This window comes from Triticum aestivum, chromosome 6B, assembly GCF_018294505.1.
Source record: "Triticum aestivum cultivar Chinese Spring chromosome 6B, IWGSC CS RefSeq v2.1, whole genome shotgun sequence".
Classification (NCBI taxonomy): Eukaryota; Viridiplantae; Streptophyta; class Magnoliopsida; order Poales; family Poaceae; genus Triticum; species Triticum aestivum.
The window spans coordinates 643326948-643348868 of NC_057810.1; the positions used below are offsets into that span (position 1 = coordinate 643326948).

General features: G+C 48.7%; 2 protein-coding genes across 3 annotated transcripts; one reads left to right on the plus strand and one right to left on the minus strand.

Moving 5' to 3' along the window:
* The first annotated feature begins 832 nt into the window (after positions 1-832).
* LOC123138454 (bZIP transcription factor 23) lies at positions 833-5908 on the plus strand. 2 transcript variants are annotated; one of them, XM_044558433.1, is made up of 5 exons: positions 833-2299; positions 2746-2817; positions 3465-3494; positions 5140-5216; positions 5656-5908. In XM_044558433.1, coding segments are annotated over exons 1-5 (1056 nt in total). In that variant the 5' UTR covers positions 833-1423; the 3' UTR covers positions 5657-5908. The 2 variants fall into 2 exon arrangements, with proteins under 2 accessions (XP_044414368.1, XP_044414367.1); XM_044558432.1 differs by lacking the exon at positions 5656-5908 and having other exon boundaries at positions 848-2299; positions 5140-5627.
* A 2406-nt stretch (positions 5909-8314) lies between these two features.
* LOC123138455 (uncharacterized) lies at positions 8315-9669 on the minus strand. The gene is made up of 2 exons (XM_044558434.1): positions 9031-9669; positions 8315-8852 (listed from the first exon to the last, which is right to left on the minus strand). Exons 1-2 carry the CDS (start codon positions 9485-9487, stop codon positions 8773-8775), a joined length of 537 nt encoding a protein of 178 aa, XP_044414369.1. The 5' UTR covers positions 9488-9669; the 3' UTR covers positions 8315-8772.
* Between the last annotated feature and the right edge of the window lie 12252 nt (positions 9670-21921).

A 21921-nucleotide genomic window follows, 5' to 3' on the forward strand; every position in this document is an offset into this window, starting at 1 on the left:
CAGAGTAGAATCTACAACTAGTAACACAAGTGGTACGCATATTTTCTGGCCTCGGGATCCAGTTCATCTTCCAGATTTCGGTTTTGTTGCCTATTCTTCTGATGAGACCTTGCTTCAACATGTCTCGGCCATCCACCAAAGACCGCCAGATTTGAGGTGGGTGTGTTCCAATTTCGTCCTCCAGAAACTTCAAGTTAGGAAAGTATGTGGCCTTCAGGATCCTGGCGCTTAAAGACTCTGGATTGTCAAGAATCCTCCACGCCTAGTACGAATTCCGTTGTCCATTCTTACTCCCCCACTAGAAAATTCTAGTCATAGAAGTTAAGTGATCACACAATCCTCTAGGCAATTTGAAGGAAGACATAGGCAAGCCCCGGTCTTCAATACTCCCACATCAGTTCTCCATCTTTTTCCTGGGCCACGAGGATTCGTTCAAACTGTCCCAGGCCCCCCTCGAAAGAGCCAACCGGTACGACGACGCAGTCAGCCCATCGCACACTACCCGTTTCCCCGCGGCCCGCGCCACGTCCCTTGACACCGCGTCAACGGCCGGTGGGTGAGCGCCCCGATCCGACCGTCCACCGCGCTTATCCGCATACGCCCAGATGCACCCACCTCGCGCGCCATGATTGGGCAGCCCGTCCCATCGCCACCCATCCCCGTACTCCCTACGCGGACACGTCGCGCGCCCGCACGCCGCCGGAGCCCACCACGTTCCGCTCAGTGGTCAGCCGGAACAAAATCCCTACCCCGCACCACGCCACCCACCCCCGTATCCCGCACCCCCACTGACACGCCACGCCCCACACCCTCGCCCGCACCCGATTCCCACGAGGCCAATCGGCGGGCGCGGCGGCCGAGAGATCCCGAGCAGCGACAGGAGGCACGAGGCGTGGGATCTGGCCGTGTGCGCGAGGCAAAGGTCAGTGGGAGCGCAGGCCTACTTTATTACCCGGCGCGCACTAATCCAGATTTGGGGCCGTGGGTGTGTAGGTTTCGTCGCTGTGGGGCGACGTTTTAAAACGCACCGGCCGCAGAGGCCAACACCTGTCCTCCGCTACCACCCCTCTCGCCGTCGTGGTCGCGCCCGCGGCCAACGACCGCCTTCCACCTCGCCCACCTCCGATCTCTATCCCTCTGTCTCTCTATGCGCGCGCGCCAATCGCTCCTTGTAGCAGCAGCAGCAGCAGTGGATCTGCTCTTGCTAAATTTGGCACTGCCACCCATACTTAATCCAGCCCGGCCGCGCCGTCCGACCAGCTGGTTTAAAGCAGCTCGAGCGAGCTCGCTCGCTCCCCCTCGCCCGCCCGCTGCTCCCCATCACGAGTACCACGGCTGCTGTGTCTGGCTGGAGCTCGCACACCTGTGAGGCTCTCACTCGAGGCGCTTTCTGATTCGGTTCGGCTGATTGGCGGGATCGGGCATGGATTTTCCGGGAGGGAACGGGACGCCGCCGCCGCAGCAGCACCAGCTGCTGCCGCCGATGACGCCGCTGCCGCTCACGCGCCAGGGCTCCTCGGTCTACTCGCTCACGTTCGACGAGTTCCAGAGCGCGATCGGCGGGCCGGGCAAGGACTTCGGGTCCATGAACATGGACGAGCTCCTCCGCAACATCTGGACCGCCGAGGAGTCGCAGGCCATCGGCGCCGGCCCCAACGCCGCCTCCTCCTCCGCCGCGGCGGGGCCGGATCACGGCGGCATCCAGCGCCAGGGCTCGCTCACGCTGCCCAGGACGCTCAGCCAGAAGACCGTCGACGAGGTCTGGCGCGACATGATGTTCTTCGGAGGGCCCTCCGCCTCCGCAGCCGCCGAGGCTCCCCCGCCGGCCCAGAGGCAGCAGACGCTCGGGGAGGTCACGCTCGAGGAGTTCCTCGTGCGCGCCGGCGTCGTGCGCGAGGACATGCCGGGGCCGCCGCCGCCCGTCTCGCCGGCCCCCGTGGCCCAGGCGCCGCCTCCGCAGCCGCAGATGCTGTTCCCTCAGAGCAACATGTTTGCTCCCATGGTGAATCCTCTGTCCTTGGCCAATGGGTTGATGACCGGAGCATACGGCCAGGGAGGAGGTGGTGGTGCGGCCGCTATGGTTTCGCCGTCGCCGACGGGGAGGCCGGTTATGTCCAACGGCTACGGCAAGATGGAAGGCCTCAACTTGTCCTCGCTGTCGCCGCCACCGATGCCATATGTTTTTAACGGTGGGCTGAGGGGGAGGAAGCCACCGGCCATGGAGAAGGTGGTCGAGAGGAGGCAGCGCCGGATGATCAAGAACCGGGAGTCTGCGGCGAGGTCGCGCCAGAGGAAACAGGTGAAAATTCTGTTGCTATCGTGCTGTTACTGTAAATAACAAATCATGATGTGTTTGCTTACTAGCAGTGACACGTGTTGCGCAATCATATACAGTATGTTTCTCTTAACCAAATTTTACTTCAATAAATGGCACAACACCGGCGCTAAAAAAGCTACTCCCTCTGTAAACAAACGTAAGACGCTTTACAGATGGAAGTACTATAGAATAGAACAAAGGATTAGAGCCTCCTTTGTGTGCATATATAATTTATGTTAAATTGATGTTGGCATGCTAAATTACAAAGGATACAAACATGAATGATCATGTTTGCAGCCGTCGTCCCCGAAAATGTTGAATCTTGGTGAGAACAATTTCTAACACCAATAGTTTCTCCTTGCCGTCGAGCTTCTGTAGCCCTTGGATAATCGATATTGGCTAAATATGTGCCTTCTTATATGCAACAGAGTTATATGATGGAATTGGAGACTGAGGTGGCAAAACTTAAAGAGCGGAATGAGGAGTTGCAGAGAAAACAGGTATGATACATCTCCTGGCCACTTTTCTTGTTTAATTGTACTTGTATTGTACAGTACTTCGGCACTGCGCATTCTAGCAGTCCTTTCTATTTCTGAGTAGTTGCCTTCTGGTTGATCACCTCAATAAATCAGAGAAAAATCAGGATGATCACTATCTGGATATTGAGTTTCTAGTGATAGGTCTTAGTCACCCTGCAGCATTTAACAAAGCCAAAGTCAATCAAAGAGAGAACAAATCACAGGATATTTTCAACTACAAGTCTAAATACAGCAAGTGTTTTATTTATTGCATGATTTACTCTCAACGTTCTGTTGTGAATTTCCACAAAACTAAAACACCATGGCAGCAGTTAACAAAAATAGGTTCCAGTGGCAGCTGTCGAAATACTTCAGTGCTAAGTATTTTGCTCATCTAATGGTACAAGATGATCTTTTGTTTCTTCTGATGAATATAAGACCTAGATTAACTATGGCTTGCCTGGAATGGATTGTTCCATTACTAAACTAGTAGTACTTCTAAACTTTACTCTGCGTATTAGACTGTTTCCTCTTATTCTCTGTTCTTGCCTTGTTCAGTCTGTCACTGTTCTGTTACCATTTTTGACGCATGTTATCTGAACTAGTTGGTTATTTCTTCTAATGTGCAGGCGGAGATCCTAGAGAGGCAAAAGAACGAGGTAATTGCCTACCATTTTGAAGAAACTGTTTTTGATCGACTGATACTATTTTTGCTTATTTAACCATTCAAGAGAAAACAGAACTGACCAGCCTATGTGTGCTCTTTTATTTCGTTAGTATAAAGGAAAACGTGTCTTGACCTATGATCATGGATACCCATTCAGGAAATATTGCAAGCGACCTGTCAACATCATGAATGTAGTTTAGCTCTATGATGCATGGTTTGATTCATCAACTGTATTATTATGAAAATACAAGCTCTCGAAACTTGTGGTATTGATACACTAGTTTGAATAGGAAATGTTATAGTCTGATTGACAGCTACTGATGTAGAGTTAGGTTTTCTTAACGTATACTTGACTTGACAATGCCGTATCGATGAAGTAAAGCTGTGGGAACTGGAGAAATGATAAGGCGAGGATTGATGTGGATTTGATTGATAATATTTTCCTACAACAGGGGTTAGGTGGTAACGTTTAAGTGACTTAAAATGATATAAGAAAACTTTGAATTGATTGGCCAACTGCAATGATTTTCGCTCTAATATTTCATCTATTGACCCAAGTATTGTATTCTAAGGTTAGCTGTGTTTATTCACTTTTTTATTTCATTATTACTACTATTTGATGTTACTTTGTTCATCTGTATTACCAACTTAACAAGATAAATTGTTGGAGTAAACAAATTATACAAGTGCAGGCTTTAGGCCAGAGATTATGTGTGTCGTCAACTATATATGTTTCTATCAGGTTGAAAGAGCCGCTCAATTGTATTTCCCCCATCATCGCATCTAAAGTCATCATTCTTTATTAACATTTCCCATGAGAAATGGTACTTCTTATGTGTAACAACAACAATATCAGTTACTTCTTTTTTTTTTCTTTTTGTGGGAAAATTTCAGCCACTTTCATCATGATACCCTGTAGGACTGGTTAACAACTCCATCGTTTTCCAGCTTTCGTTGCCAGATTGTCCAAGTTTTCATCAATTAAAATTTTAGTTTGGGGCTGGTCCAGATTGTGAGAGCTTTAGCGTTCCATAGGGTGGTCGATGATGACCTTGGTTAGGGGCTGGTACTGTGCTGTTCTTTAACTTCTTGTACATATGTGTTTGTAACTCTCTTTTCTTCTAATAGAATGCGCAGTGTTCCTGCTGCTCGTTCTTGAAAAGAAAAAAGAAAAATAGTTACCTGCACATTTTTCACTGAACTCCATTTGGAAGTTCACACATGAGATCTTATCTTCATGATATTATGAGAAATGTGTGGGCTGTCTGATTTAGGACAGGGACCTTCTGTATTTTTTTTCATCGAATTTTTTGTAAACTCTGCCAAAATAAAGGTTATGGTCTCCCACCTATTTCTCGTTATCTTCAAGTTCCTTGGGGCGTAGTTTTCTTTTGTGCATGTTGACCCATGTAACAGTTCCACTCTATACAATCGTGTTTCATTCATAGGGAAAATGGTGAAACTTCTGCCGTAATTTGGTGGTACTCCTAGAGTACATAATTACATTTTGTTTTGCTGTTCCTAGTTAAAAGAGTCCACTGTTTTGTAGGCATTGTCATATGACGTTTCTGAGATTGCCTCGTTACACTTCAGGGGATAATTTTTGCCCTAACGTAATTTCTGAACGGTGTCTGCAGGTATTCGAGAAGGTTACCCGGCAAGCTGGACCCACGTCGAAGAGGATCTGCCTGCGGAGGACGCTGACGGGCCCTTGGTAAGCCGAAGGCCTGTAAACTAGAGCACGCTACTTTCGACGCTGCGCGGTTTATATACATACAGCAGATGAATTTCAGAATCGCCAGGAGTTGCGCTTGTAGAGCAGCCACTGATCCGATGCTTGAGAGTTGAGGCTCCTAGGCCGACAGACTGCCGGCGATCTTCACTCGATAGGTTTTAGCCGTCCGCGTGCCGTTCTGTGTGAGTAGAGAGCATTTGTATGTAAAAATCTATTTAACCATGTGTTGGTGAGATACTGCACTAGAACCACATTTCTATATATTTTTCTGTTTCGAGAGGCTCATTACAACCATGTTAGAAATGAGTTTGTATTCTTCATAAAACGATGCCCAGTCGGCTTGTAAAGCGGAACTATTTGTGCATCCGTAGATGATTTCCCTTTTTGTGAGAGTGAACTGAACTGAACTACTTTGCAGAGTAAAGAAGATGTGTTGTCTGATGGGCTAATCAGACATAGCAAAGCTTCTTGTATCTGGTAAGCACAAACCGAACTAGTTTGATTCTCTGTAGGCTGTGTTTCTGGCTCCATTGCCAGTACCATGTCAATGGAGCCATGTATGTAAGCTTTGTACTGTATACATAAACCATGGCGCTTGGTCATGTGGAACCAGAACCAAAACGTCTGTATGTATATTACGAGAACTTCCGGCATGTAAATTACTACTGATATCTTTGCTGGAGCTTCATATGGGCTGAACGTGGGTAGGCCGGAGCCAGAATCGTTGGGAGCATATTCCACCTGCTTCCGGTCCGGGCAAAGCAGATGCACCGACGGGCCGGTGGTTGGCCGGGGACGTGACACGGAGGCGTGCCGCGCTAGCCTGCCTGCCCTCGTGGCCATCCTAATCACGAGAATATACAAACCGGAAACTCGCTGTCCGGACACGTGCCCCAGTGCGGCATCCCATGTTCTTCCCTCCCGTCAGATCGGACCAGCAGACGCAGGTGCGTTAGCTCGGAAATCATCGGCCCATCATCGATGGCAGGGTTGAGCTACCTGATGCGGACAGCGGGCTGCCAGTACAGTACGTACCAGGAGCAAATTGCAGGGGATTTCACCGGGCAGTAATGGGTTGGTTCCGTTGCGATTCAAATCAAAAGAGACGCAGTTATTGGCAGGCTCGTGGTACCGCCGGGGAAACCATGATGGCCGTGTCACCGCGCTGCCGTGCAGTGCGCCTGGCTGTACCCTCCTGACACCAATATCCCAACCTCTGCCGTTGCACTGCAGCTCAGGAGCTCAACGGTTCTACCCCCGCCGGACATTTGCGCACAGTGAGCGTCTACAAACCGGACCCCATCTCCCTTCCTTCCTCCCTTCTTCTTCCCCTAGGCGAACAGCCCAGACGCCCTGAAGTTTCACGTCAACAGAGTTCGGCCGATCCGGATCCGTCCACTGGGAGGTGGGAGCTTGCCGCCTTCTCGGGTGAGGAGGAGAGAACCCTCCTAATCGCGGCCCGTCGTCCCCTGGAGGATATTGGATACCGGACCTCCGGCATGGGAGCCGTTCTGTCACAAATCCACCGACACTATGGTTGGAATCCAACGGTGGTGGCGTGCCGAGCGGAAGCTCGCGCCGCGTGTCTGCACCGTCACCGTAGCCTATGAGTGCGCTTGAACGGGTCACGGCAGAAGGGTTCGACACCCCGAGTTAGTGTATCTGCAGCGTTGGATCCTTGTCCCGTGACGTCAGACTCTGAGTCCTAGGTCAATGGCCGCAATGCCAAAGGCCACAAATGCGTTGTGTGTTGTAACTATGGAGGCACACCCGAGGTCGAGGGACGGCGTGCTCGCCGTGAAAGGGAGAGGGTGTGGCACACATCGGCAGCTGGCGACGAGGATGCCCATGCCAAGATCTTGCAAAGTTGCAAGCCCGGATCGCCCTCATGATGGAGCATGCCTGAGTCGTTCGTGTGCCCTCGCCAGACCTCCCCCAAAGAGGATTTGAGCATGTCCGGCGTCGCATATGACACATTGAACTCTCGCAACGAACAGATCTGCCTTGACCTCTATTGTGCCTTTGAACGCTACTTCCGTGACCACATGGACAATGGTAAGGGCAGTGGCGGAGCTACACAAGTTTGTTTTGGGGGGGAGGGGGCGCGCAAAAGAGAAAATATTAATTTTTGAGGGGGATCCATGAGTTACTATAAAAAAGAATCATGTCCCCTGCAAGGTTAAATGTAGCTCTGCCGGTGGGTAAGGGCTAGGGTAAAGGAAAAGGCGGGGCGTGGTTGAACTTCATCTATATTCCTATTGAAGCAGAACTTGACAAATTTTGGTAGTCCGATGAATGAAGTTCCCTATGCCATGTCCTAATTTGTTATGGCATGTATGAACTTACATCCTATGCCTTGTATGAACTATGAAAGTATGTGTGTTGACCATGTTGCATGCTTGTGTATGAATTTGATGATTCGGATACGAGAAGAACGGTTGCACGGACTAAACGTGGACGCGTCCGTGCGTGTGCGCGAACATAAGAGGTCAGATTTGCCCATCCGGATTGTTCGTAGATTACTGAATTCCACTAGGTAGAATGGCGCAGAACTGATTGGGAGAAGAGATGGGTGGTGGCACTGACAGCTACGGTGGACAGCTCGCCGTGCCGAGACGACGACAGAGAGGGACAGCCAAAGGGAATTTTCTCTGCAGAGGGGTGGACGCCGAACAAATAATTCTCTTCACCACTGCAGAAAGGATGGTGGTACAGCATCTATCGGTGTCGTCATCCTCCTTCTCGAAATCTCGATGCAGAACCCTGCCGGCCTGACGATGAACCTGGATCATGAATTACACACAAACACACACACACACAAAAATACTATTCCGTATCTCCGTTGCTTGGTCTCGGCAGATCTGACTGCTGCTTGGTCGTCAGATGAGGTAAAGGATCGGTGAGCTGCTTCAGATTGCTGTTGCTTGATCGGGTGGCCAATGACATGAGCGAGGATTGATTGGGTGAGCAAACCCGATGGCGGCATGAATCGCACATCGATTATTTTGCACGAGGAAGAAGCAACAGCAACTGCTACCAGCCAACAGTTTATATTATCTAATATTCCGGGACGCAAATTGAAATTAATCTACTATCTGCTGATGATTGATGGTGGTGATGCGCCAATGTACAGGGATGTCGAAATTATTACTACGAAATCAGGGGAGGTGACTACTAACGGAAGCAATGCCTCCGCGACTGAATATTAGGGGGGAGGAGAAACTAATTAACAGAAGTAACGCGAATTACGGAGTATGATTTTCGAGTTGCTCAACGATAAACATGTGACAGAAAGTCGATTAGTAGCAGCAGGCTAAGCTATAGCTAGTCCAAGATGCGATGCGAGAGCAGATGTGGAAGGCGGCTGGCCGATCGTCCGACGACACTAGATTCTCTTCTCGTTGGTTGCTTGCTCATCATTGGTACTTCGATCTCGAGGCAGGGAGGGATGGTTGATTCTTTCCTTCTGCGTCGCTGGTTGTCCCTCCTCTGAATTCGGTATAGCTTTCACGTTGGTGTTTCATGGCTGGTTGGTTCAGGAACGGCTGCGCATGGACAGCGCCACCACCTGCGCCCACTGCTTCAGCCTCATCTTCACCGTCTCCGGCGGGTCATCTGCAGGGAAGCGCCGCCGCCGAAAAGTCAGATCAAAACTCCAATCGCGCTGACCCGCGACGAATCAGCAATCGGAATTGACTCGCGTTTGGTTGAAGAGAAACAAGCAATTATTTCGTAATTCAGAGGCGGGTCATCTAATCAACAGATCAGCGAAAACGGAACTGAATGTGCGTACCTGGGGAGAGTATGGAGAGGGGGCTCCCGATCGGCGACGGCTCGGAGGCCTCCGAGGAGGCGCCGCAGGAGCACTGGCTGGCCGCGCAGCCCCCGGCGTTAGCGTTGGCGGCGACGGCGTAGAGGAGGTCGAGCGCCGGGAGCGTCTCGACGAGGCGGCTCCTCCCGGCGTCGCAGGCGGCGCAGCGCTGCGAGGGCGGGTCGAAGCGGAAGCCCAGATCGAGGGAGCCGCGCAGCTCGTCGAGCTGGTCGTCGGTGACGCTCTGCGCGCGCTGCAGCGGCGAGCGGCGGCCCCTGGCCAGTATCCCGCGCCGCCGCCGCTCCCACGCCTCGTCCCGCTCGATGTCGGGCGACCACGAGTTCTGCTTCTGCAGGCCCATCGCCCCCGCCGCGCCCCTCAGCCTCCCGCCGCCCAGGCCCATCAGGTGGGGCTGGAACCCCTTCCTCTCCTCTTCCATGGCCGCCGGCCTCCTCCTCCGCGAGGGGGGCGGCGGGGGATTTGGATGGGGGCGAGGACCGAGGAGGACTGCTGGCTGCTGCCGGGGGCGAGTGGCCGGGGTGGAGTAATTTATCTCCCTCGGCCTGCCTTGCCTTGCCTTCCGCCTTCTTCTTCTTTCCTTTTCCTTAGCGGATCGGGTGCGGGCGGGCGGGCGGGCGTCGGCCGACGTAACGGGCTCGGGCTGTTATATAGTACTCGTGGCAGGGCCGGATCGAACGGCTGGATTTCTTCCAACTGCTACGGCGGGGGTTATTATTGGGCATTGATTCGGGGTCACGGGGAACGTGGGCCGGGGGGGATTCTGACTGAGAAGGGCCGTATGCAAATTTAACTCCATTGTTTCCCTTGCAGTACAAGTGTTTTGTATCCATCCTCAAAAAAAAAAGTGTTTTGTATCCTCAAAAATAAAAGTACAAGTGTTTTGAACTTTTGCTCGAAAAAAAAGTGTTTTGTACTACGGTGCGGCATTTGAGCTGGCTGTTTGAATCGCAGTCGGATTCGGACGCGCTGAATTCTCGCGTGCGGCGCGTAAAACGGAACGAACTTTTTTTTTGAGGGGTAAACGGAACGATTCTTTTTTTTTTTTGAGGGGAGTAAACGGAACGATTCTTCTGTGTCTTGTTTTCACGCCAGTTAGTTGGCTAAAATTTCGTCGTGTGTGGTGCAATAATCAAAAATGTGTGGGAAAATTACATGTGGTGGATGGACAAATTAGTTGCTAATTCCTCGGGAATAATTTAGTTGGCGAGTGCATCACACGAATGTAACCACCGCCGGCCGGCCGGCCGGGTGCTAGTGGTGCATCACAGTGGAGAGGGTGAAGGGCGCCTGTTTGCGACGACCGACTCGATTACCACCTAACCGACGTGCGTGATTATGTCAGGCCGGTGGGATTTGCTTGCGCTCAAAGATTTTGTAATGTGCCCATCGTCGACTTTTAGTATTGAAATTTGCAATCTTCGACATGCATGGCGAATCTTCCGGAGAACTCCTGCATCCTTGACACGCATGGAGAATCTTCCGAACAAAAATTGTGAGATCCGACTCTAATTCAGATTCAGTTGCCGTGCGCCGCTGAATTCAGACTCAGGAGTACTAGTAATTAAGCTTTTTTTCTTCTTCTTTTCAATTTATTTGACAGTAGTACTTGGTCAAGGGAATTTACCGGAATGTTTTTCCAACCGAGCGTCTAGCCGCATGCTACATTCTCTCCTGGATTCGTGCCGTGCAGTGATGCAAATCGCGCTAATTTAGGGTAGTCTGTCAGACGTTACGATTCGTAGATACGGTCCATGATTTGCTTTGCGCTAATGCGTGCGTACCAAACTTGTAGTAAGATTTTTTTTTCTTTCTCTTTTTAATCAGCCTGTGAAAGAGAATTTTTCTGAACATGCATGGACAATCTTCCGGGCCCAACTTTTGATTCAGTCTAGATTCTCGCGCTGCTGAGTTCTCCTGGTAAGATTTCGTTGTTACAGCTATTTTTAATTAAAACTGAATATAATTTCCCAACCAACTAATTCTACATCCGATCGCTCACAATCTGTTGTGGATTCGCAGCTTGCAAATCGCGGTAATCAAGGGGCACGAGATTGCGATTTTTATGTTAATGATTCGCACCGATCGACGATGGATCGCACTCGTGCATGCGTCTCAAACGTAAAGACAATGCTAGATTTTATTTTTTATACAGCACTAAAATCTCAAGGTATACTTTAGTCCGATTTGGAAGAACAACTTGTGTTGGCACTTGAACGATCGATCGCTTGCCCGACACTGCCTCTGCTTGTACCGGCTTCTACCAAATTAGAAGATGTACACGCAAGTTTCCATGGCCAGAAACGGAAATAAAGCGTGCAAAAGGTGCACTGGCCTGTCGCGGTGCAGTGTCCGGACGGATCAACCTTGCCCAAGAATAGATTGGCCGGAAAACGAAATCCGTGGCGTGCCTTGGAGCCTGGACGATGCCATGCCATAAATTGCACGCGATGCCTGTCTTAGCTTCGATTTCTATATACTAATCCTATGCGTGACACCTTACAATTAGTATGAGCTGATTCGTAGCTTGCGATTTTTCTGTCGTCCGTGTGTGGAAAATCAAGAAGAGAGTTTCGTGTTTGAAACGGGCCTGCTCGGGGAAATCATTTTTATTTATGACTGTAATTTACTTGCACTTCACCACGATTCAAGCAAGATGCGTGGTCAACTGTGACACTGAAGATCATCCGGCCGGCATGTTTTTAGTTGGGCTCCCCCACACTTTGCACGAGAAGATTCCTGGTTTCGTTTGATTCGGTTTTACAGAGGAAATATATTCATCTGATCCGACTAATATAGTACATGACACACTGGACGTCTTCTAACAACCGGTATGTACTTTCTCCGTTTTAAAATAGATGACCTAACTTTATACTAAAATTAATACAAAGCTGAGTTATCTATTTTAAAACGAAGGAAGTATAAGGTTAAGTTAGTGCAATAATTGAGCATGCAACTTGATTCTTGGTCATCGGTCGATCGTCTCATTGGCCGGGCCTTTGCACATTGAGAACGATGGATGACCTCACGTCGCAATGTCACACCGCCTTTGATAATGGCTGTAGGAGTATTAGAATTTGTGGGAATATCCCACGGCGTTGGCAGGTCAAGATACGCATATGTTCTTATCATATTTTTGCCGACGAGAAGCACTTGCGTCTAGCTCAACTATCAAATTATTTTACTACTAGTCTACTAGTACTTCTTTTGCCTATTGGTTTACTGGTATGCTATTTTTTTTTCTTGCAGCTAGAATTTATTTGGTTTTCACAGTAAATTATTTACATTACTTTACTATACTAAGAACTGAAAATTAACAAGTTGGCTCCAACCCCTTAAGTATACATGTCTTATTACAATGGTACTTGGCTTCAGAAAGCCGGCGGTCACAGAAGACAAGAACAGAAGCAAAAGGCGCTTGGAGAGGCAGCTTTTGCCAAAAGTCTAACGACTCCCTCAAAGATGTCATGTTTAAAAGCTAATTTAGCACTAGTATGTCTTCAGTTACCCATAGTTAGTAAGATTTTTATGAGTAGTAGGCTTCACTGAATCTGCCCTGAAACTGAAATGACAAGATATGTCCGTGGAAGAAGACAAACCTACCCAAAGTACTCCCTCCGTCCGGAAATACTTGTCATCAAAATGAATAAAAGGGGATGTATCTAGATGTATTTTAGTTCTACATACATCCCTTTTTGTTCATTTTGATGACAAGTATTTTCGAACGGAGGGAGTACTACAGTACAACAAACAATGACCTCACCTTGGCACATGTCGTTTGTAGTTGCTGGTAGACTTGACCAGGCTGGAACTAACCCGGAAAGTGCGCCCGTTTCCCGTGAAAGGCCAAGGAGTACGTAGCTCGACACCCCGCCAAAATCTCGCTAACTACCATGGGATATCTGCGAAATCAAAATGTGGACACATTACGCAGTAGAGCAGCCAGTGCTTCCTTACGGTTTCTTGGAGAGTGGAAAAGAAAACCAAAACAGGAGTAAGTATCAACATTTTAAACTCATCGCCGTGCAAACAGACACCCATACTTGTATGTTTCCGTTTCTGAATGATCTAATGATAATGCACTCGCAAAGGCAAACGGAATATCGGGTGACTGACTACTCATCGTACACAGAGAACAGGGTTTAAGAGTCTTAGGTCATCTCTAAAACGGACCCTTAAACTGCCCACAACTGTCCGGACGTATTTAACAATTCAACACGGACATCGATCCGCCGAACGGTCCGCATGTACAAGACTCCGACACCCCCCGCCCAGCCCAAAATCTCTCCCAGACCCGCGCCTCCATTCTCCCATTTTCTCTCTTTTAGTTTTTCTATGTTGCCTTCGCCACCGCTCCACCACCCCGGCCGCCACCCCACATCCCTACCGGAACTAGACGAGCCCGTCACCTCCAACGGTACACCAAGGCTCCACACCACTTCTCCTCCGTTGCAGTTCCACACCTCTTCTCCGACCGCCACGCAGGTACCATCCGCTTCTACGATGGTCACCATGCCCAGCAACTATTCGGTAAATTGACCGAACTAAATTGTTTTGTCCCTTCTTTTTTGAAGCAATGGATTCAGATATGGAGTACATATATGAGCTCTATGTCGAGTCGTCCGACGAGGAGGACTCCAGATCATCAAATAACAACACATGTCTATGGTCAGGAAACATAATCATCTTTGATCAACGAGCTAGTCTAGTAAAGGCATACTAGGGACACATTATTTTGTCTATATATTCACACATGTATCAAGTTTCCGGTTAATACAATTATAGCATGAATAATAAACATTTATCATGATATAAGGAAATATAAAATAACAACTTTATTATTGCCTCTAGGAATATTTCCTTCAATGAGCTCTATGTTGAGTCGTCCGATGAGGAGGAGTCCAGATGGGACGACTATGATGCGGGCGATGCTTGCAGACGTGGAGCGTGCGGGGGGGCATGTTCTCAATTTCAATGGAGCAATCAAGGGTCATCGAGTGCTCGACCACAACAGGGCGTGCGACCATTTGACGCTGATGGACGACTACTTTGCCCCGATGCCCTCTTCCTGACAATTTTCGCCGGCGCTTTCGGATGCACAAAAATGTCTTCGATCGTCTCTACCATGGTGTCCGGTCCTTTGACGACTACTTCATCTTGAAGAAGGACTCCGTGGGAAGGATTGGCTTCTCTGGTTACCAGAAGTGCACAGCCGCACCGCGGATGCTTGTGTATGGCACGACCGCTGGTTCATGTGCCGATTACCTACGGCTGTCTCAGAGCACATGCGGAGATGCCATGGTCAGGTTTGCAACTGCCGTGTCGAGGTGGTTGGACCTTAATACCTGAGAGAACCAACTGTGGTAGATACCGAGAGGATCTTGGCAATCTCGAAAGCAAGTTGGCAGTCAGGTTTGCTCGGACCTCGTGACTACATGCATTGAAAATGGAAAAATTGCCTGAAAGCTTTACATGCGCAATATCAGGATCATGTGAAGAAGCCCACCATCATTCTTGATGCAGTTGCATCACATGATCTTTGGAGTTGGCACGCTTTCTTTGGCATGTTCGAGGTCTTACAGTGACATCAATGTGCTGCAGCGATCACCATTATTTGCTAGGCTGACTGAAGGAAAAACTCCTCCTTCCACTATATTATCAATGGGCATAAATACAATATAGGCTATTATCTGGTTGACTGTATCTATGCTCTGTGAGCTACCTTTGTCAACACCATTTCTAACCCGATTGGCCAGAAAAAGTCTCATTTTGCCCAAAGACAAGAAGCAGCTAGAGAGAATGTTGAGAGAGCATTTGGAATTATGCAGGCACGTTTGACAGTTGTTTGCGGACCTACTAAACAATGGGATCCGGAGAACTTGTGGGAGGTGATAACCTGTTGTGTGATCATGCACTACATGATCGTGGAGGATGAGGATGAGGATGTTGCTGCAACTCTTGCGTTTGAGAACATGGGTGATCCTATCGAACTTCCCGACTAGAATCCAGTCACATTTGAAGAGTTTGTTCAAATGCATCAACAAATTCGGAATCGAACAACTCACGAGCAACTGAAAGAAGATTTGATTGAGTATCTATGAGCTATTAAGAGGGACAACAATGTTGGTGTGTAATATGAACATTTTTAGATTAGAAGTACTGCTGCATTTGAACATTTAAACTATTTTAGACTACATATGCCGCTATTTTAACGTGAGGGTTTAAAAAAATTAGATCAAATATATGCAGGTAGCATTGGATGATCGGCTCCCGCATCCGTGTCCACGGACTGGTGCCCTACTTGTGAAGGAATGCAGGGCGAAATTCTCTACCAAAAAGGCTTTCGTCCCGCTTTATATATAAAGCAACATCCAACATACAACCCAGCCGTACAACTCGACACCACAACCCAAGCACATGAGGCAAAATACAAAGGGTGATGCAAACACGACGAGCAATAAGCTCCGAAGCGGTGCCTTTAGGAAGTGCACGGCACCGGAGCATCGCCACGCTCGATCGAAGAATCAGGGTTTCCCACGAAGCACACCGAGAATGCGCCCCCGCCGCCGACCTGACCACAGTCAGATCGGGTTCTCACCCCGACAAGAGCTCCTTGTCTCTGATACGAAGTAGGCCAGTCACGAGGACCAGTGCCGTACCACCGCCACTACACGCCGTAGTTCCCTTACAATTACAAGTACGTGTGGCTGACCGTCGAGCATCCATACATACGACTCTCGAGTACTCCCTCCGTCCGTGTCAAAAACGCCCTTATACTATGGGATGGAGGGAGTACTAACTTTACGGCTAACTGTCGAGCATCCGTACGTGCAATTGAGCATGTCCATGAGAACTGAGAAGCGGCACTCAAAGAAGTCTCAACAGCTACGAACGCGGCACAGATTATTTTAGTTGTTCTTGTCTCTGAAACAAGGATAACCTGAAATCAGTGGGAAGGTATCGATGAGGTACGTACTAGCTACCTTCTTTGCCTTCAGCTGCAAGACACTAGCACCAATGGAGAAGCATGACTTGAGCAGATGATTATTCTATCTAACCCAGTGCCGGGCAGCTGAGGAGTGGTCGTCACGACTGGGGTCCGTCCACACCGACTCCCGCCGACGTGCGATCACCGGAGCCGCCCGACCGACCCCCATTTATCGTACACCGATGGGTTTATAAAGCGATCGACCGAAAGCTAAGCGCGTGTGCACTGGAGTGACACGAGCTTGGTCACCACCACAATGCAGACACGAAACTTTACACAACGAAACACGGTGCACATCTGCAAACCGGTGCCTTCTGGAGGCGGTAGACCAGCCTAGAATGTTCGTCCCTGGCCGTTGCCTTTTCGTCCTGGCTGCTCCGTTTTGGTCATCTGGAAAAGTTGCAACAATTTTTGGCTTGGGTCGGACCCGGACCCGAGCTTTTGGCACGTCCGAGTGATGGGACTTGGGGACAGGAGACTTTTGCCACTCTCACGCGGCACCTGCCCGGCCCCACCGCAGAGCAGAGAGCACCGCGGCTCGGTGGTTTGCTCGGCTGGTGCGGCTTTTCCGTACGCTCACTGTGGCACTTTTAGGTCGCGTTTGCGCGGCGTTTCCGGCGCCGGCGAGTTGGACCTCTCCTGTCCTGTCCTACGGGCCACGCGCGGGGCGGCACGTACCGCCATACCAAGGGAACACGCGCGGGGTTAGCGGCCCGTACCCTAGTTTATGGCCTTTTTCTAGCCAATGGCATCTGTCTCGTAGCCTTAGTGCGTTAGAGCATCTCCAGCCGCGCCCTCAAGGGTTTTATTTTGGCGCCGGCGTTCAAAAGCTGCCCCAGTCGCACTTGAAGAGTCTATTTTTCACCGGTTTGGTCCGAAACTGGTGCCGGCGAGCCCAGACCGAACCCGGAGCGCTGGGGGGGGGGGGGGGGGTTGTGGGGAGCGCCGGGGCAATCGGTATTGGCGCGAACGAACGGCGGGCCCGCCGAGTCAGCGACCCCCGCCTCGTCGTCCTCACAACGCCTCGTTTTCCCGCAGGGAATCAATGCTAAAGCTGCCGCCGGTCAGCCTTCCATTGATTCCTCACGGGCGGCGCTCGGCGACGCGCCTCCTCCCGCCATGCGTACACACGACGTCACCCCCCGACCGCTATATAAAGCAGCACTCCCTCGCGGAGGATGCACCCACCCGCAACCCCCCTCGTGCACAACCGCCGCCGCCACCGAACTCTTTCCGCCGCCACAGACGATGGGCGAGAGGTTCCCCGGCGACGGAGCGGCGGCCAATGGCTTTGGCGGCCGCTCGCTGCACGAGTGGGAAGCCCACCTCCTGCATGAAGCAAACATCCCGGCGCCTCCCGACATGCGCGCGCCGGGGCGGTGGAGGCTCAGCGTCGGGGGCATCCCCGTGCCCCCGCTGCCGGACCACACGCGCCCCGACTACTTCGACGCCGAAGTCGAGCGTGCGGGCGTCACTGACGGAGGAGTAGCGGGCCCGCCCGGAGTACGCCGCCGACAACCACGAGGCGTGGGCGGCCTACTTTTTCAATGTCGGCAGGCGGAGCGGCTGACCTCCACCAACAACACACCAGTGGTGCGGGGGTCCAAGAACAGCGACGACCGCCGCCTGTGGTGGGGTGCTCCCGGCCACACGCTCCACGCCGTCCTCGAGCACCTGGAGGGCGACAACGAGCCGCGGTTCACGTACCCTGCCGCCCCGGCCCCTGTCGGAGTGGCGGCCAAAGGCTGTCGAGGAGGACTGGCTCCTCTTCCTCCTCCTCCCACTCCTCCTCCCACTCTTCCGGGTCGCCGTCGCTCTACAACGTCAAGCCCGAGCCCGCGGAGACGCCGCTCGGCCGGCGCACCCGTAGCGTCGACATCGTCATCAACGAGGGCGGGCGCGCCTCCTCCTCGGCTCCTCCTCGCCTCGTCAAGTTGAAGAAGGAGCCTGATACGTCTCCAACGCATCTACTTTTCCAAACACTTTTGCCCTTGTTTTGGACTCTAACTTGCATGATTTGAATGAAACTAACCCGAACCGACGCTGTTTTCAGCAGAACTGCCATGATGTTGTTTTATGTGTAGAAAGCAAAAGTTCTCGGAATGTCCTAAAAATCCATGGAGGCACTTTTTGGAAAATATAAAAAATACTGCAAAAGAATCAAGACCAGGGGCCCCACACCCTGTCCACGAGGGTGGGGGGCGCCCCCCCTCCCCCTGGGCGCGCCCCCCTGTCTCGTGGGCCCCCTAGACCTCCACCAACCTCAACTCCAACTCCATATATTCACTTTCGGGGAGAAAAAAACAGAGAGAAAGTTTCATCGTGTTTTACGATACGGAGCCACCGCCAAGCCCTAATCTCTCTCGGGAGGGCTGATCTGGAGTCCGTTCGGGGCTCCGAAGAGGGGGATTCGTCGCCGTCGTCATCATTAACCATCCTCCATCACCAATTTCATGATGCTCACAGCCGTGCGTGAGTAATTCCATCGTAGGCTTGCTGGACGGTGATGGGTTGGATGAGATTTATCATGTAATCAAGTTAGTTTTGTTAGGGTTTGATCCCTAGTATCCACTATGTTATGAGATTGATGTTGCTATGACTTTTCTATGCTTAATGCTTGTCACTAGGGCCCGAGTGCCATGATTTCAGATCTGAACCTATTATGTTTTCATGAATATATGTGTGTTCTTGATCCTATCTTGCATGTCTATAGTCACCTATTATGTGTTATGATCCGACAACCCTGAAGTGACAATAATCGGGATACTTCTCGGTGATGACCGTAGTTTGAGGAGTTCATGTATTCACTATGTGCTAATGCTTTGTTCCGGTTCTCTATTAAAAGGAGGCCTTAATTTCCCTTAGTTTCCACTAGGACCCCGCTGCCACGGGAGGGTAGGACAAAAGATGTCATGCAAGTTCTTTTCCATAAGCACGTATGGCTATTTATGGAATACATGCCTACATTACATTGATGAACTGGAGCTAGTTCTGTGTCACCCTATGTTATAGCTATTACATGAGGAATCGCATCCGGCATAATTATCCATCACTGATCCATTGCCTACGAGCTTTTCACATATTGTTCTTCGCTTATTTACTTTTCCATTGCTACTGTTACAATCACTACAAAACCCAAAAATATTACTTTTGCTACCGTTACCTTTATTATCATACTACTTTGCTACTAAATACTTTGCTGCATATACTAAGTTATCCAGGTGTGGTTTAATTGACAACTCAACTACTAATAATTAAGAATATTCTTTGGCTTCCCATGTGTCGAGTCAATAAATTTGGGTTGAATACTCTACCCTCGAAAGCTGTTGCGGTCCCCTACACTTGTGGGTTGTCAAGACTAATTTCTGGCGCCGCTGCCGGGGAGCATAGCTCTATTCTCTGAGTCACTTGGGATTTATATCCGTTGATCACTATGAAGAACTTGAAAGACGCGAAAACTACGATCTATCCCTCAACTACGAGGGGAGATAAGGAACTGCCATCTAGCTCTGCACTAGATTCTCCTTCTGTTTTGAGTAAGCTTGCGACACCTAAACCTGCTACTGCTATAAATTCTGATATGTCGTATGTTATTGATGATGCCACTTCTGCTATGCATGATACTTATGATGAAACTACTTCTGTGTGTGATACTACTTTGCCATTAGGTGAATTTCTTGATGAACAACTTGCTAGGGTTAGAGAGAATGAAATTATTGAAGATGCTATTATTGATGATAGTGATGATGAAAATTCTCCCAATGATTATGAATTGCCTGTTGTTCCTGAGGGTTATGTTATGAATGAAGAAGCTGCTAGAGCCATCTTTGCTTGCAATGATAGATATGATCTTAAGAAATTATTAGCTAAATGGAAGCAGCAGTCTTTTAATGCTAGAATGAAACCTGACCCTACTTTTGCTACTTCACCTATCTGTGTTACTGATAAGGATTATGAATTCTCTGTTGATCCTGAGATTATTACTTTAGTTGAATCTGATCCTTTTTATGGCCTTGAATCTAAAACTGTTGTGGCACATCTTACCAAGTTGAATGATATAGCCACCCTGTTTACTCATGATGATAAATCTCGCTATTTTTATATCCTTAAGATATTTCCGTTCTCATTAAAGGGTGATGCTAAGACTTGGTATAATTCTCTTGCTTCTGGTTGTGTGCGTAGTCCCCAGGATATGATTTATTACTTCTCTGCTAAATATTTCCCTGCTCATAAGAAACAAGCTGCCTTGCGGGAAATATATAATTTTGTGCAAATCGAATAAGAGAGTCTCCCACAAGCTTGGGGGAGGCTTCTCCGATTACTTAATGCTTTGCCCGATCATCCTCTTAAGAAAAATGAAATACTTGATATCTTTTATAATGGACTAACCGATGCTTCCAAGGACTACTGGATAGTTGTGCTGGTTGTGTTTTCAGGGAAAGAATAGTCGACGAAGCTGAATTACTATTGAATAATATGTTGACTAATGAAAATAATTGGACTCTTCCCGAGCCAATTCCTGAGGCAATTCCTGAACCAATTAAGCCAACTCCTGAGCCTATTCTAAACCCACTCCGAAGAAGAGAGGTGTTTTATTTCTCAGTCCCGAAGATATGCAAGAGGCAAAGAAATCAATGAAAGAAAAAGGTATTAAAGCTGAAAATGTTAAGAATTTACCACCTATTGAAGAAATACATGGTCTTAATATACCGCATGTTGAAGAACCACATTGTCTTGATAACCCGACACAGGTAGTAAAGGTAAATTCTCTCTATAGATATGATAAAGTTGAAATCCCATCTATTAAATTTCATAGCCCGTGCTTAGATGAATTTGATGACTTTATGGCTAGACAAGAAAGTTTTAATCCTTATGTTGGTAGAGAGTTAAAGAATAATGCTTTCGAGATAGGACGCGTGAGCGATAATATGGCTAGAGTTAAAGGTGAACTCAAACTCATTAGCAAATATACTTCTATGGTCGCTACTCAAGCTGAGCAAGTACTTAAAGCTCAAAATGATTTGCTTGATGAATTAAATAATAAAAATGACTTTGCTGTTAGAGTGGCTACTAGAACTGTAGAATGACTCGGGAACCTTTGTATCCTAAAGGCCACCCTAAGAGAATTGAGCAAGATCCTCAGAGAAACAATTTAGAGGCACCTAGTTCTTCTAAAAAGAAGAAAAAGAAAAACGATAGGACTTTGCATGCTTCTAGTGAACCTACTGTAGACACACCTGAGAATCCCAATGATATTTCTATCTCTGATGCTGAAACACAATCAGGTGATGAACATGAACCTAGTGATAATGTTAATGATAATGTTCATGTTGATGCTCAACCTAGTAAAAACAATGATGTAGAGATTGAACCTGCTGTTGATCTTGATAACCCACAATCAAAGAATCAATGTTATGATAAGAGAGATTTTGTTGCTAGGAAGCACAGTAGAGAAAGAGAACCATGGGTTCAGAAACCCATGCCCTTTCCTCCTAAACCATCCAAGACAAAGGATGATGAGGATTTTGAGCGCTTTGCTAAAATGATTAGACCTATCTTCTTACGTATGCGCTTAACTGATATGCTCAAAGTAAATCCTTATGCTAAGTATATGAAGGATATCATTACAAATAAAAGAAAGATACCGGAAGCTGAAATTTCCACCATGCTCGCTAATTACACTTTTAAGGGTGGAATAACAAAGAAACTTGGAGATCCGGGGGTACCAACTATACCATGCTCCATTAAACGTAATTATGTTAGAACTGCTTTATGTGATCTTGGAGCCAGTGTTAGTGTTATGCCTCTCTCTTTATATCGCAGACTTGAATTGAATAAGTAGACACCTACTGAAATATCTTTGCAAA

What these genes read in the sequence shown, in the direction of transcription:
- LOC123138454 (XM_044558432.1), top strand. Translation starts at nt 1,424, where the DNA reads ATGGATTTTCCGGGAGGGAACGGGACGCCGCCGCCGCAGCAGCACCAG. An exon ending in GGTCGCGCCAGAGGAAACAG is followed by an intron (nt 2,300 to 2,745) that starts GTGAAAATTCTG and finishes TATATGCAACAG; the next exon opens with AGTTATATGATGGAATTGGA. An exon ending in AGGAGTTGCAGAGAAAACAG is followed by an intron (nt 2,818 to 3,464) that starts GTATGATACATC and finishes TCTAATGTGCAG; the next exon opens with GCGGAGATCCTAGAGAGGCA.
- LOC123138455 (XM_044558434.1), bottom strand. Translation starts at nt 9,487, where the DNA reads ATGGAAGAGGAGAGGAAGGGGTTCCAGCCCCACCTGATGGGCCTGGGC. An exon ending in CCTCTCCATACTCTCCCCAG is followed by an intron (nt 8,853 to 9,030) that starts GTACGCACATTC and finishes GCTTCCCTGCAG; the next exon opens with ATGACCCGCCGGAGACGGTG.